Source organism: Microcaecilia unicolor, chromosome 14 (genome assembly GCF_901765095.1).
Source record: "Microcaecilia unicolor chromosome 14, aMicUni1.1, whole genome shotgun sequence".
In the NCBI taxonomy this organism is placed as follows: domain Eukaryota; kingdom Metazoa; phylum Chordata; class Amphibia; order Gymnophiona; family Siphonopidae; genus Microcaecilia; species Microcaecilia unicolor.
The window spans coordinates 4,343,234-4,357,855 of NC_044044.1; the positions used below are offsets into that span (position 1 = coordinate 4,343,234).

The following is a 14,622-nucleotide window of genomic DNA, read 5'->3' on the forward strand; positions in this document are numbered from 1 at the left end:
CTGAATACTTTTCTTTATGGCTACAATTAGAATCATCCCTCTTTTTTACTATACCCATACATCTACTAACGATCACAATGCTCCATCATTTAAAAGATAATATAATTCTTGTTAACACCAAACTCTGCCTTCAAGAACTTAATCGTACTTTAGACATACCAAAACCTTCCATATCTCTCTATGGTATAACCCTAATATACAAATTAATAACAATGTGTGTCATTGGCCATTATGGTTAAAAAATAAAATATGGTCTCTAAATGATATATTGGATCTCACTCATAAGACCATTTTACCATTCTCTAAACTACAATCAACATTCTCAATAAGCTCAACACAATATTTTTGATGGCTCCAGCTAACACACTGTCTAAATAAATCTAAATTACTAAACAATCTAAGCCTATCCTTACCCTCAATTTATCAATTAACCAATACTCTTTTAAACAATGGACACATTGTCTCATCTATTTACAAATTAATACTCTCGTACAAATATAAAAATAAAATTTCTACTATATCACTATGGGAAACTGACACTAACACAAATATCCCTGACCTTTCCAACACTTCACTATGGTCTTCTCTTCTCAAGCTATTATCTGCAGCCAACTTCTCACCTTCCATGCTCTTTCTCTACCATAGAGCTATCTGGACCCCCAGGAAATTACATAGTGCTTGTTTGGCCTCCTCTAATTTATGTTGGCATTGCCATTCTAATATAGGTACCTTAATTCACATGTCAATCCTTCATTTCTGGACCTTCATTTGGGACAATATCAGTAAGAGTTTCAAACTCAATTACGCAGTATTTATTTATTTATTTATTTATTTATTTCAGATCATTTATACCCCGCCTTTTGCCACATGTTTGCAGCCCCAAAGCGGCTTACAATGAGCTAATAAAATAAATACAATTACAGGTACATTACATTAGTGAGGGGCGGGAAGACAGGGTGAGAAGGGAGAGGGAATGGGAAGGGAGACAAAGATGGACGGCAGGAGGCCAATGGAAAGATGGAGATCCAGGCAGAGGTGATTGACACAGCAAGGCGATCCTCACACGGGAGCTGCAACAGTGCCCTGCTGGAACACATGAAGCACAGAAGAAACAGCAACAGCATGCAGGCATCCACAGCAACGGAGTCAGCTGTGCAGGAATCAAAATGGTGGAACAAACGGTCATCCTCCGCGGCTCCAACCATCGGGCTCTCCAGACCAAGGACCTCCTCTACTGTCCCTCCATCAGGCTGACTGTCTCTATAGTAGTTTTCAAGTCCTATTCTCCTCGTGGCCCTCTCCCTGATAATCAAACCACTTTTTAACATATTAATAACCATTGCACAACAACTCATATTGACCAATTGGAAGAATTCCAAGCTTTTAAATTAACATTTCTGGTGGCAATCAGTCTTATTATATCATAAATAACGAATTAGCTGCCACCACCTTAAATGGGTCTCTTCATAAAAAAACAATTAATTTGGTCCCCTTTAAATGAGTATCTTAAGTCACTTGACTTACATAAATAATATGATTATTCAATTGTTAACAATAAACGTAGATAGCTCTTAATAATATTCATTTATGTTGCTAACATATGCCTCTGATGTGTTTTTGTTTTTGTCCTTGAATTGTATTAATACATTGTTCATGTTTGGTTCTCTCTCTGATATAACTTTTAAACTTTAATAAAATTTCATGGAAAAAAAACGTTTATATATATTAGTTTGGAAAATGCCTAGGCATTCTTGTTTAGAATAGAATATAAAAGAAATGTGTTTCCACAAGGTGTTGTAAAGGATAATATTAAATGTAATGTAAGTTTTAAAACAGTTTATACAATTTCTGGAGGTGAGATCCATTAATAATTGCAAGTCTGATAGGCACAGTGATGCCCGTGGAGGAGTTGCCTAGTGGTTAGGGTGGTGGACTCTGGTCCTGGGGAACTGAGGAACTGAGTTCAATTCCCACTTCAGGCACAGGCAGCTCCTTGTGACTCTGGGCAAGTCACTTAACCCACCATTACCCCAGGTACGGATAAGTACCTGTATATAATATGTTAGCCACATTGAGACTGCCATGAGTGGGAAAGCACGGGGTATTATTATTATTTATTGCATTTGTATCCCACATTTTCCCACCTATTTGCAGGCTCAAAGTGGCTTACATGGTTATGTAGACATTGTCATATCAGGATATCAGATACAGTAGAATTGTGCCTAGTTTAAGTAAGGGGGGATAGAAGAAGGAAGGAGTGATTAGGGTAGTTATAGAGGGTGGGTTTTCATAACTGATTGGGTTGGTAAGGAATTGTAGTGAGGCTGTCGGTTATCAGTTCTCACTGTAGGCTTTGTTAAAGAAGTATGTCTTCAGAGATTTGCGAAAGATAGTTATTTCGTTGATTGTTTTCAAGTCTGTAGGTAGTGCATTCCATAACTGCGTGCTCAAGTAGGAGAAGGTAGTGGCATGCATCGGCTTGTATTTTAGTCCTATACAGCTGGGGAAGTGCAGGTTGAGGTATTTGCGGGATGATCTTGTGGCGTTTCTGGGAGGTAGGTCTACGAGGTTTAGCATGTAGATTGGGGCGTCTGCGTGAATGATTTTGTGTACAATCGTGCAGATCTTGAACGCAATTCGTTCCTTAATTGGGAGCCAGTGAAGTTTCTCTCTTAAGGGTTTTGCACTTTCATATTTAGTTTTTCCAAATATGAGTCTGGCGGCAGTATTCTGGGCAGTTTGGAGTTTTTTGATAGTTTGCTCTTTACAACCAGCGAACAGTGCGTTGCAATAGTCTAGATGACTTATTACCATTGATTGTACCAGGGTGCGGGAAGATGTATCACGGGAAGAACGGTTTTAACTGTTTTGAGTTTCCACATGGAATAGAACATCTTTTTCGTCGTGTTTTTCACGTGGGTATCAAGAGTGAGATTTTGATCAATGGTGACTCCAAGAATTTTCAAGTTTTGTGAGACAGGGAGAGAGCAATATGGTGTGATTATGGTGGAGAAATTTTTTGTATTGTGTTGTGAGGTGAGTACAAGGCATTGTGTTTTTTCTGGGTTGAGTTTTAGTTGGAAAGCATCTGCCCATGTGTGCATTGTGTGAAAGCTTTGGTTGATTTAGTTGGTGATTTCATTTAGATCATGTTTGAACGGGATGTATATAGTGACATCATCTGCATATATGTAAGGGTTGAGGTTTTGGTTAGCTAGAAATTTGGCTAATGGTATCATCATTAGGTTGAATAAGGTTGGTAAAAGGGGGGATCTTTGGGGGACTCCACATTCAGGTGTCCATGTGGGTGATTTGTCCACGTTCATTGTTACTTGGTATGATCTTGTAGTCAGGAATCGTTTGAACCATTTGATAACTGTGCCTCCTACTCCGAAGTATTCTAGTATATGCAATAGTATTTCATGATTAACCATGTCAAAGGCACTGGACATGTCGAATTGTAGAAGGAGTATGTTGTTACCAGTTGCGATTGCCTGCCATGAGTGGGAAAGCGCGGGGTACAAATGTAACAAAAAAAAATCTCTTCTGTGGGTCAGCAGGGGGGAATGGATCTTCCCACTGAGATTTGTTCAATACATCCAAGTAACAGAGTAGAGTGGTTCACAAGGTGGGAGAAATGTAAGCAGTTTTATTAACATCCTTAATTGTACCACCTCATGGCCAATTCCACTCCGTTGCTCTTCAGATTCTACAAAGTGACATAAGTCTGCTTTTGGATGTTTTTCTCACAAAAACATCCAAATCAGTATTTTCAAAACTCATTTTTAGACATTTTTCTTTGAAGTCCATTAGAGGTGCGTCCAAATCTCAAGGGATAGTATCAGGAGTGTGCTCACGGCGGGACTTGGAAGTTTCAGAGACTTAGATGTTTTTCAGCCATAATGGAAGAAAACAAAAATGTTCAGGACTAAAACTTAGACATTTTGAGCTAGACCTGTTTTTCTAACAAATAAGGCACAAAAAGGTGCCCTAAATAACCAGATGACCACTGGAGGGAATCAGGGATGACTTCCCCTTATTCCCCCAGTGGTCACTAACATCCTCCTATCTCCAAAAAATGTGATGAAAAACATTACTTGCCAGCCTCATATGTTATACTCAGGTCCATTAGAACAGCATACGGGTCCCTGGAGTAGTCTAGTGGTGGGTACAGTGCACTGCAGACAGGTGGACCCAGGCTTCTACCTCCCGCTATCTGTTACACTTGTGGAGGAAACTGTGAGCCCTCCAAAGCTCACCAAAAACCCACTGTGCCCACATATAGGTGCCCCCTTCACTCATATTGGCTATGATAGTGGTGTACAGTTGAGGGTAGTGGGTTTTGGGTGGGTTTTGGGGGGCTCAGCGGACAAGGTAAGGAGCAATGGTGAGATGTGTACCTGGGAGCATTTATGAAGTCCACTGCAGTGCCCCCTAGCAGGGCCGCGAAGAGACTGAGCTGGGCCCGGGGCCGCTGCCACTGCAACCCCTCCCCCAATCCCTACCACTGTCGCCTCCCTCTCCTGCTCCCAGGCCACTGGCGTTGAAGTCCCCGGTCTCACCTGCCCACTCTTGGCTCTGTCGATAGCCCCCTCCATCCGCCACCATTACCAGGCCCCCTGCATTCAAATCAGCAGCACCTCACCTCCGTGTGAAGGCAGCAGATCACCTCCCTTCGGGCCTTCCCTCACTGTGTCCTGCCCTCATCACTTCCTGTTTCTGCGAGGGCGGGGCACAGTGAGGGAGGGCCTGAAGGGAGGCGATATGCTGCCTTCACACGGAGGTGAGGTACTGCTGATTTGAATGCAGGGGTCCGGTCATGGTGGTGGATAGAGGGGGGCTATTGACGGAGACGAGGGCGGGCAGGTGAGACCGGGGACTGCAGTGCCGGCGGCCTGGGAGCAGGAAGAGAGAGAGACCCCGGCACCAGGGCCCACTTGGAGGCCCGGGCCCAGGGAATGTTGTCCCCCCAGCACCACCCCCCCCCCCTCAGAGGCCCTGCCTCCTAGGGTGCCCTATTGCTTTCTTGGGATGTCAGGGGGACCAGTGTACAAAAACGCTAGATCCTCCTACATCCCAATGGCTTGATTTTGTGCGTTTTGTAATTGGACAGGTTTTTTTTTTTTTTCGAAAATGAACCAAAAAATAAAACATCCAAATCACAAAACCTTCTATTTTTGAAAACAAAAGATAGACGTTTTTCTTTTTTGAAAATGGCCTTCTTTCCTATTCAGATTTTGGACGTTTTCTGCAAAATGTCCAAAGTCGGACTTAGACGTCATATCGAAAATGCCCCTCTATGTGCACATAATGAACTTATTTTTACTTGATGTAAATGCAGAAGCCTAAATTTTAAGTGGATCAGGTGCAATCTACATCAAAGAGCATAGATTTTAGGAACACCCATGACCCACCCATTCTATTCCCATGACCACAACCCCTTTTCAACTATGCAACTTAGAGTTTAGGCTTATCACGTTATAGAATACACTTAGACAATTGTGCGTGTAAATTCTAATTATTGCCAATTAGTGTCTATAATTGATTTTTAATTGGCAATTATCAGTGCTGATTGGCATGTTAACTAATTCAGTCACGCTATATAGAATCCAGGGGCATATGTAGAATCTGAGGAAATGCAACCTCTTTAAGAAGTACTACTAACAATATTTGTCAGAAACATGAAAAATTCCAAATAGAAATAACACAAACATTTTCAATGTTCCCATCCCTAGTTTTGGTGTGTGTTGTGGGGGAACGGTGAGAAGGACTTCAGAATGACTCTGCTGTGGGTTGTACAAGTATCTAGGACAGAAGGTAACAAACATGGAAAGGGATGGAACAAGTACAAGTCTGAATCTCACTTGTAGGATAAATTATAAGCGATTTATACCTAAGTAAAAAAGAACAAAATCTAACCATTATTTTCCTTTCTAGTTCAACCAATACCTTAAGGAGGTTCGTTTTAAAGCCCAAGATGGAAATGAGATCTTCTTTGATAACAAAAGACATGCTGCAACTCACTATGACATCATACAATTGCATCTGTTCCCCAATCAGTCGTCCTCTATAATCTATTTTGGAAGTTTCAACCCCTCAGCTCCCAAGGACAAGCAACTCTTTGTGAACCAAACTGCCATCATATGGAATACTCCCTCTAACCAGGCCTGACACTTTCTAATCTGTTTATAGTAGAGAAAACAGTGTAGAAACAGAGCAGTTTAGAACAAGCAGGGGAAGATAAGGAGTTGTCAAAGTTTGTATTCACATTTTTGATAACTAGAATAAATGTTCCTGTCCTTTGTTGAAAATATTCAGTGGTGGATATTTAGCCTGTGACAAGTAGGCAGTTTTTAGTTGCTCACTGCCATCGGCAGAATTAACCACAAATATTCAATGCTGGGGCAGGTTAGCATGACAACTCATATATTAATAAGGCACCAGCTGATCTTGAAACCAGAACATAGCCTTTCAGCTGTCTAACTTTAACCACTTTCAGTTAACTAATTAGTGGACTGAATATCACTGTTAACCAGTTAAGTACTGGCTCCACCCATGCTCTGATCCCAGACCGCCCTTAACCTAACCAGTTATTGTTTTGGCACTCACTTCCACTATTCAGAAGTGCTGCTAAATATATAGGCATTGTCTGCTCAGCATGGTTTCACTGAGCAGAAGCCTTTCCTGCCTGGTTAAAGCCTTTAGAATATTGACCCCTCAGAATATAAATGTTTAAACTAGTTTTCATGTAGCTGTATTGTGATAGCTCAGAAATGCTCTTTTTACTGGAGAAAATTTAAGCATGTTCTGATTAGAACACTAGAAGGTTTGGAGGCAGGTATAGCAGACAATCACTATTAAAGACACAAGCAATTGCTGTTTAGGACTGTGACTCTATTTCTCTATTTCTTCCTTTCCTCAGATCCCCCTTTCTGTGTGTTCTGAGAGCTGTGTACCTGGATACAGGAAAGTTCTTGTGCGTGAGAAGCCAGTCTGCTGCTTTGACTGTGTCCCTTGTTCTGAAGGGGAATATTCTAACACAACAGGTAGACAAAACACATAATGGTATGTTATAACTGTGGATGGGGGGGGGGGGGGGGGGGGGGGAAGCGGACAAACACAGAAGAAAACAATCCTCCGCACTGATCAAATCAAAGAACAAAGTCACAGCGAAGGAGACAGAATGGATGATGTCAAAAAGCTTCAACTGGACTCAACAAAGTTGTGGAACATCTAGTCATCACCTTAATATGGGCACATATGAGCATGGCCCCCCTCACATTCCAGGACCAGTGTACTGGTCCCCCTCACATGCCCTAGGGGGCACTGTAGTGGACTTCATAAATTGCTCCCAGGTGCATAGCTCCCTTACCTTGGGTGCTGAGCCCCCCAACCCCACTACCCACAACTGTATACCATTACCATAGCCCTTATGGGTGAAGGGGGGCACCTACATGTGGGTAAAGAGGGTTTGGGGTGGGTTTTGGAGGGTTCCCATTTACTACCACAAGTGTTAACAGGTAGGAGGTGATGGGCCTGGGTCCGCCTAACTGAAGTGCACTGTAGTACCCACTAAAAACTGCTCCAGGGACCTGCATACTGCTGTGATGGAGCTGGGTATGACATTTGAGGCTGGCATAGAGGCTGGAAAAAATGTTTTTTAATTTTTTTTTTGGGTGGGAGGGGGTTGGTGACCACTGGGGGAGTAAGGGGAAGTCATCCCTGATTCCCTTTGGTGGTCATTTGGTCAGTTTGGGCACCTTTTCGAGACTTGGTCATGAAAAAAATTGGACCAAGTAAAGTCGTCCAAATGCTTGTGAGGGACGCCCATCTTTTTTACATTATCGGCTGAGGGCGCCCATCTGTTAACCACGCCCCGTCCCACATTCGGTACACTGCCGACACGCCCCCGGGAACTTTGGTCGTCTCTGTGACGGAAAGCAGTTGGGGATGCCCAAAATTGGCTTTCGAATATGTCGATTTGGGCGACCTGAGAGAAGGACGCCCATCTCCCGATTTGTGTCGGAAGATGGGCGCCCTTCTTTTTCAAAAATAAGCATGATAGGATTAGATTCTATATATGGCGCCTAAAAAATCTGCACGGAAATAAGCATATTCTATAAAATTCAGGCACGGTATATAGAATATGCCTTATCAATACTGCAGCACCTAAATCTATGTGCATTCATTTACGCCAGTAAAAACCTGCTGTAAATCCATGTGTGTAGACTTAGGCGCACTGGCCCGTATTCTGTAATAATGTGTGGAAATTATAGAACACCCACAAAATGCCCATAAACACACACATAAACATGACTCTTTTCAGCTATGCACATTTATTTTAAACTGTGTGCTTTGCAATTTAGGTGCAGTTCTTTATAGAATACCTTAGCGAATTCACACATAAATTGTAATTATTGCCAATTATTACTCATCATTTCTTGATAAGTGCTGTTAAAAACACTGATTATCTTATTCTGTCAATTAAGTTACGCGCTTATTTCTGTGCAAAGCTAGCTGCCATAAATAGAATCTGGGGGTTAGTGCCCCTATCACAAAGGCGCGCTAGTGTTTTTAGCATGTGCTAAAAATAAGCGTGTCCTAAACATTAGAGATGCCCATATATTCCTATGCAAATTCTTCCTATTACCCAACTCCACTTGTATCTTAAACAGTACTTATACAATCTTTAAGGGATATAAAGTTTAGGATCTATCAGATTCTCATGTCACCACCATTTTGGCTTTAATTGTGAGCCATGCACTATCTTATGGTGGGCATGTATTCGTCATTCGATCCATATTTTCAAACGAACATTCATCTCGGAGACATATAATCCGACATGAATTCATGTTTCGCACATAGTGCTGTATCAAGGTTCCGTCTCCTCAATCAAAGCTGGAAACATGTCTGTCGCTTTCTCAGTGATTCTGCAAGTCTGAATATTGGATTGAATTAAGTTGATTGAAGTTTTATAAAAAGTCTAAAAAATGTTTGAAAATATGGATCGAATGACGAATACATGCTCACCATAAGATAGTGCATGGCTCACAATCAAAGCCAAAATGGTGGTGACATGAGAATCTGATAGATCCTAATCTTTATGTCCCTTAAAGATTGTATAAGTACTGTTTAAGATACAAGTGGAGTTGGGTAATAGGAAGAATTTGTATGTGAGGAACCCCCTCCTTTAAAGATATCTAGGATACCGTGGAAGTTGCATATATTCCTATGGGCATTTCTAGCATTTAATGTATGCTAATCTTTAGCACATGCTAAAAAAGCTAGTGTGCCTTTGTAAAAGACCCCTATAGGTATAAAGTGTAACCATGCACAGTTCAGAAGGAAATGACAACTTCATTAAAAAATCTCAAACATGGCTATATCAAAGCATTATTTCAATGTGACTGTGCTCAGTGCAGGAGGAGATTTCAAAAATTCAATCAAAAACCTTAAAAGGACAATTACCTAAAAGGGGTTAAAAATCAATATACCCCTAATAGTTAAACTATTTATTTATTTATTTATTTATTAAATAGTTTATATTCTGCTCTATCCATAGTCTTCTGTGAGGAGTACAATAGAGACAGGCATAACAATAAGGTTTATTACATAACAACTAAACCATTAACCTAAATTTAGACAGGACAAAAATATAGTTCATACATAAGATCTTATTTCAGACACATATAAATACAAAACATGCTTCCATTGAGAATTCCAAAGAATAGGGGACTTGGACAAAACATTTAAGATACGATAGTTGCAAAAATGAATACAAATGAAAAAGAAGGAGTTACATACAGACTGTCTCCCCAAAAGGGTAGAATTCTTTCTCCATAGACAAAGCAATGTGGATTTCCCATACTTACTTCTATTAGCTGCTTTTATATCCATTTGCTTGGGTCAAAGGTCATAATAAACTGCCACGCAATAAAAGAAATGTAAACCAAATCCCCCCAAAACTATGACAAACATCTAAGCTCAAAATGGGTCCTTAAAAATGTCAGTCTTACAGAAATGCTAAAAAATGCTAAAATCCAAAAGTAGGCAAATGCACAATCGATAATCACAAAAAATGACTGAAATTACTGCTGGATCATGATAAGAGCTTTAAAAATACTGTAAAATCAATGTTTTCCAGTAGCCATCTTTTTATGCATTCCAGCAACATCATCAGAGTATCTTAATGTGTAAAAACATGGTTAAAATGTTAGTCCAAGACCCCAAACATCCAAAATCATTAAAACTAATCTCAAAACTTACAAGACCCCACATTAAAGCTCATATAAAACAAATGAGTAAGTATTAAATATGGACAAGAAATTCATAAATGAGGAAATAGATACTATCATAAATAAAGCATCAATAAATATTCAAACTTAAAAATACAAATTATGTATATATACACAATTGTACAAAAGATGTCCTTTAACATACATACTTGGAAACACAAAAATGTTCTAGCAACTAATACAAGTCAAATCAATAGGGACCCCTTTTACAAAGCATCAGTAAGCCCAACGCAGACTTACCACTCTCTAAAAAGCAATAGCTCGGCGGTAGTTCCCAATGCCAGCGCGACGTCATATCCAGTGCTACAAAAATATATTTATTTTTGTAGCGCCGATGTGTACCCAGTGGTAATTGGGTAGTGCCTCACACTGCCTGGTTACTGCCAGGTTAGTGTGGGAGCCCTTACTACCATCTCAGTGGGTGATGGTAAGGGCTCACCCCCCAAAATGTCTTAAAAAAAGAAAGACCTACCTTTTACCCACTTCTGTAAAAGGGGGCCTAGGCACATGTCAGAAACACGTGCCAAAGCCAGCACAGGCCCCCTTTTTTCACAGCTTCGTAAAAGGGTCCCTAACTGCACCCAAAACAGTGATGTGGAGGGGCATTTTTGATATGGCATCTAAGTCTGAATAGGAAAGAAGTTCATTTTCAAAAAAGACAAACAACTATGGCTTTTTTGTTCTAAAAATACTGTTTTGAACAAGGATTTGTGATTTGAACATTTTGTTTTTTGGTCCATTTAAAAAAAATGAATAGGTGCGAAACATAGAGATTCATGTCATTGGGATGTAGGAGGAGCTAGCATTTTTAGCAGACTGGTCTCACAGACATCCCAGGAGAGCAATGGAGGACCCTAGAGAGCATTTCCGTGCACTTAATAGAAATGCTCCCAGGTACACATCTCTCCTTTTCTCCCATATCTTATCTCATTTTATTCCTTATTTGAACCCTCCAACACCCACTCAAAATCCACTGTCCCCCATTACATTAGCCCCTATGGGTGAAGGGGTCACCTATATATACATACAGTAGGGTTTTGGTGACCTTGGGAGGGGTCACAGTTTCCACCACAAGTGTGACACGTAGAGGGAGATAAGGACCTGGGTCCTCCACTGTGTACTGCATCGACCATAACACTACTCCAGGGACCTGAATGCTGCTCTAATAGACCTGACTTTAACATCTGCAGCTGTCATAGAGGCTGGTAAGTCATATTTTTATTCATATTTTTTTTTTTTTGGGGGGGGGGGTGGTAGGGGGTCAGTGACCACTGGGATGGTATTTGAGGATTATCCCTGATTCCCTTCAGTGGTCATGTGGTCAGTTAGGGCACCTTTTTGTGCCTTATTTGTTCTGAAAACAGATCTAGACCAAAACGTCTTGGTTTTAGTACTGGAAATTTTTATTTTATTCCATTATTTCTGAAAAACGTCCAAGTGCTAGGAACCGCCATATCCTGCCCTTATCACACCCCTGATACACCCACTTGTGATTTGAATGTACTTCTGATGGACTTCATAGAAAACCATGTAAAAATAGGTTTTGAAAATACTGATTTAGATGTTTTTGTGAGAGAAACATCCAATTGCTTCTTTATGCCACTTTTTAGAGGTTTTTCTCTTTTGAAAATGAGCCCCATAGACAATCATAAAAAAATCTCTTAACCATTAAAAATCTGAAAGCAGATCTGTTCAAGAGGGCATACCATAAACATCCATCTTAAATACTAAATAACAAGACTTTACATGACATAGACACAAATAGAATCTTACCACTTGACTGATTACCTCTCTGTTCCAAATATGCTATGCTACTTGTATGTTATCATGTTACCTCTCTGTTCCAAGCATGCTATGCTACTTGTATGTTACCGTGTATGTAGGTATACTGTTATCTCTTCCACATATGCATTACAAATTGTAATTCTGTTACCCGGAAATGGCAACCGCCATTACGGCAAATGTAAGCCACATTGAGCTTGCAAATTGGTGGGAAAATGTGGGATACAAATGCTACAAATAATAATAATAATAATAATAATAATAATAATAATGGCCGAACATATCATATAAACACTGACAAATCTCTCTCTCTTGGTTCAATCCTTTGGGTTTCACAATGTCAAACCTGAAATGAATCTCTGTTCAGCCTGCAATAATGCTCTATTGATATCCCCTCCTCTCCAGTCTTGATGAATTTTTAATATCACTATGAAACATAATCATCAAATTTTTGCTACTGTTCATTTATGTGCTCAACTAGTAGGTTTTCATACATTTTTCTTCTTATAGCACTTCTATATTCAATATTCATTTTTTTAGTGCTCTCGTGGTCTTTCCATGGTCTTACATGGGGCAAATGACTGCTTATACCACATTTGCATGCACTTCCCATACCGCACACAAAAAAAGGATTTGAGGACATGAACTCTGTTTACAATGCTCTGTTTGTCATGTAAATTTGAAGACAAAATGTTTTGTACAACCTGAGTCAGGAGATCGGTATCAGCTGAGACAATTCTCCAACTGTCGAATAACACATGTGGTGTATTTATTTATTTATTGCATTTATATCCCACATTTTCCCACCTCTTTGCAGGCTCAATGTGGCTTACAGTACATCATGGATGGTGGAAATATATTAGAAAATAGACATTTAGTGTAACAGAAGGATCTTAGGCAGCATGATAATGATGAAACATAATAGTAGTATAACAAGCAGATATTGTAAGACAGTTCTGAATATGTGTGAAAGACTTGTGTATATTCACATTGCTTGATCTTTATGGTAAGCCTTGTTAAACAGATGGGTCTTCAGTAGTTTGCGGAAGTTCGTTAATTCGTAAATCGTTTTAAATTTGCGTGGCAATGCATGCCATAACTGTGTGCTCAAGTAGGTAAAGTTTGACGCGTGCATTCGTTTGTATTTCAGACCTTTGCAGTTAGGGAAGTGCAAATTGAGGAATGTGCGGGATGATCTTTTGGCATTCCTGGGTGGTAAGTCTATCAAGTCTGACATGTAGGCTGGTGCATCCCCGTGAATGATTTTGTGAACTAGGGAGCACACTTTGAATGTGATGCGTTCTTTGAGTGGGAGCCAATGTAGTTTTTCATGTAGGGGTTTAGCACTTTCATATTTTGCTTTACCGAATATGAGTCTAGCTGCAGTGTTCTGGCCTGTTTGAAGTTTCTTGATTATTTGCTCTTTGCAGCCAGCGTAGAGTGCGTTGCAATAGTCTAGATGACTGAGCACCATTGATTGTACCAGGTTACGGAAAACAGTCCTTGGGAAGAAAGGTCTTACTCTTTCTAATTTCCACTTTGAGTGGAACATCTTCTTGGTTGTGTTTTTCGCGTGGCTCTCAAGTGTTAGGTGTCGATCAATGGTAACTCCAAGGATTTTTAGGGTATCCGAAATTGGAAGGTTCAGATTTGGTGTGTTAATGGCGGTATATGGTCATGTGTCCATATAAACTAATATACATTGGAAAGACCAATGTACTAGGTATGGCAAATCCACATTGATTTGTCTGGCCTTTTGGAGAGAAGTGCTATATGTAAGTAATCCCTACTTTTTCATTTGCATTCATTTTTGCAACTATCAAGTCTTAAATGTTTTGATCAAGCCACCTTTTCTTTGGAATTCTCAAAAGAAGTATGTTTTATATTTGCAGGTGGTTGAAATAGTTTGACTATTAGGGATATATTGATTTTTATCCCCTCTTAGGTAGGCATCTTTTTAATTTTTTTATGGAAGTTTTTTTTTTAAATCTCATCCTCCACAGAGCACAGTCACATTGAAATAACGCTTTGTTATAGTCAAGTTTGAGATATTTTATGAAGTTGTTTCCTTCTGTACTGTGCACGATTACACAAAAATAGGCTTTGTTATTTCACACTATACCTATGCATTTTAAATGGATTGGCATTTTTCACATGAGCATAGATGCATGTTATCATTGATTAAACTTGACTGTTTCATTCTTCTTATGCACATACATTCACCCTGAGCATACATGTCCTATATATGTAAGTAGTTTTTCTTTTCTAACTTTTTTTTTAAATATATGATTTTTAAATGTGTGTATTTATTATCATTAATATTATATGATTGAAATTATATTTTATGTATGTTTTTAGTTTTAGTTTTACCAATGACATAGCCTGTGGGTGAAATATGACCACATTGGGTAACTGTTAATAAATCACTTTTTTTTATTATTGCTGATCTGCTTTGTTTGTTTTCTGTTTTCTGAGGGCAGACCTTTTGCCTTAAAAAAAATTTGGCATCCATTACCTTTCACACCAACAGCTGATCTAGGTACTT

General features: G+C 39.7%; 1 protein-coding gene across 1 annotated transcript in view; it reads left to right on the forward strand.

Annotated features, from left to right (window-relative positions):
• LOC115458170 (vomeronasal type-2 receptor 26-like) overlaps nt 1-14,622 on the forward strand; it is a 35,054-nt gene that overhangs the window by 19,375 nt on the left and 1,057 nt on the right. The window contains exons 3-4 of the mRNA XM_030188028.1: nt 5,938-6,165; nt 6,923-7,046. Coding sequence (XP_030043888.1) covers nt 5,938-6,165; nt 6,923-7,046 — 352 coding nt within the window. The remainder of the gene's footprint in view (nt 1-5,937; nt 6,166-6,922; nt 7,047-14,622) is intronic.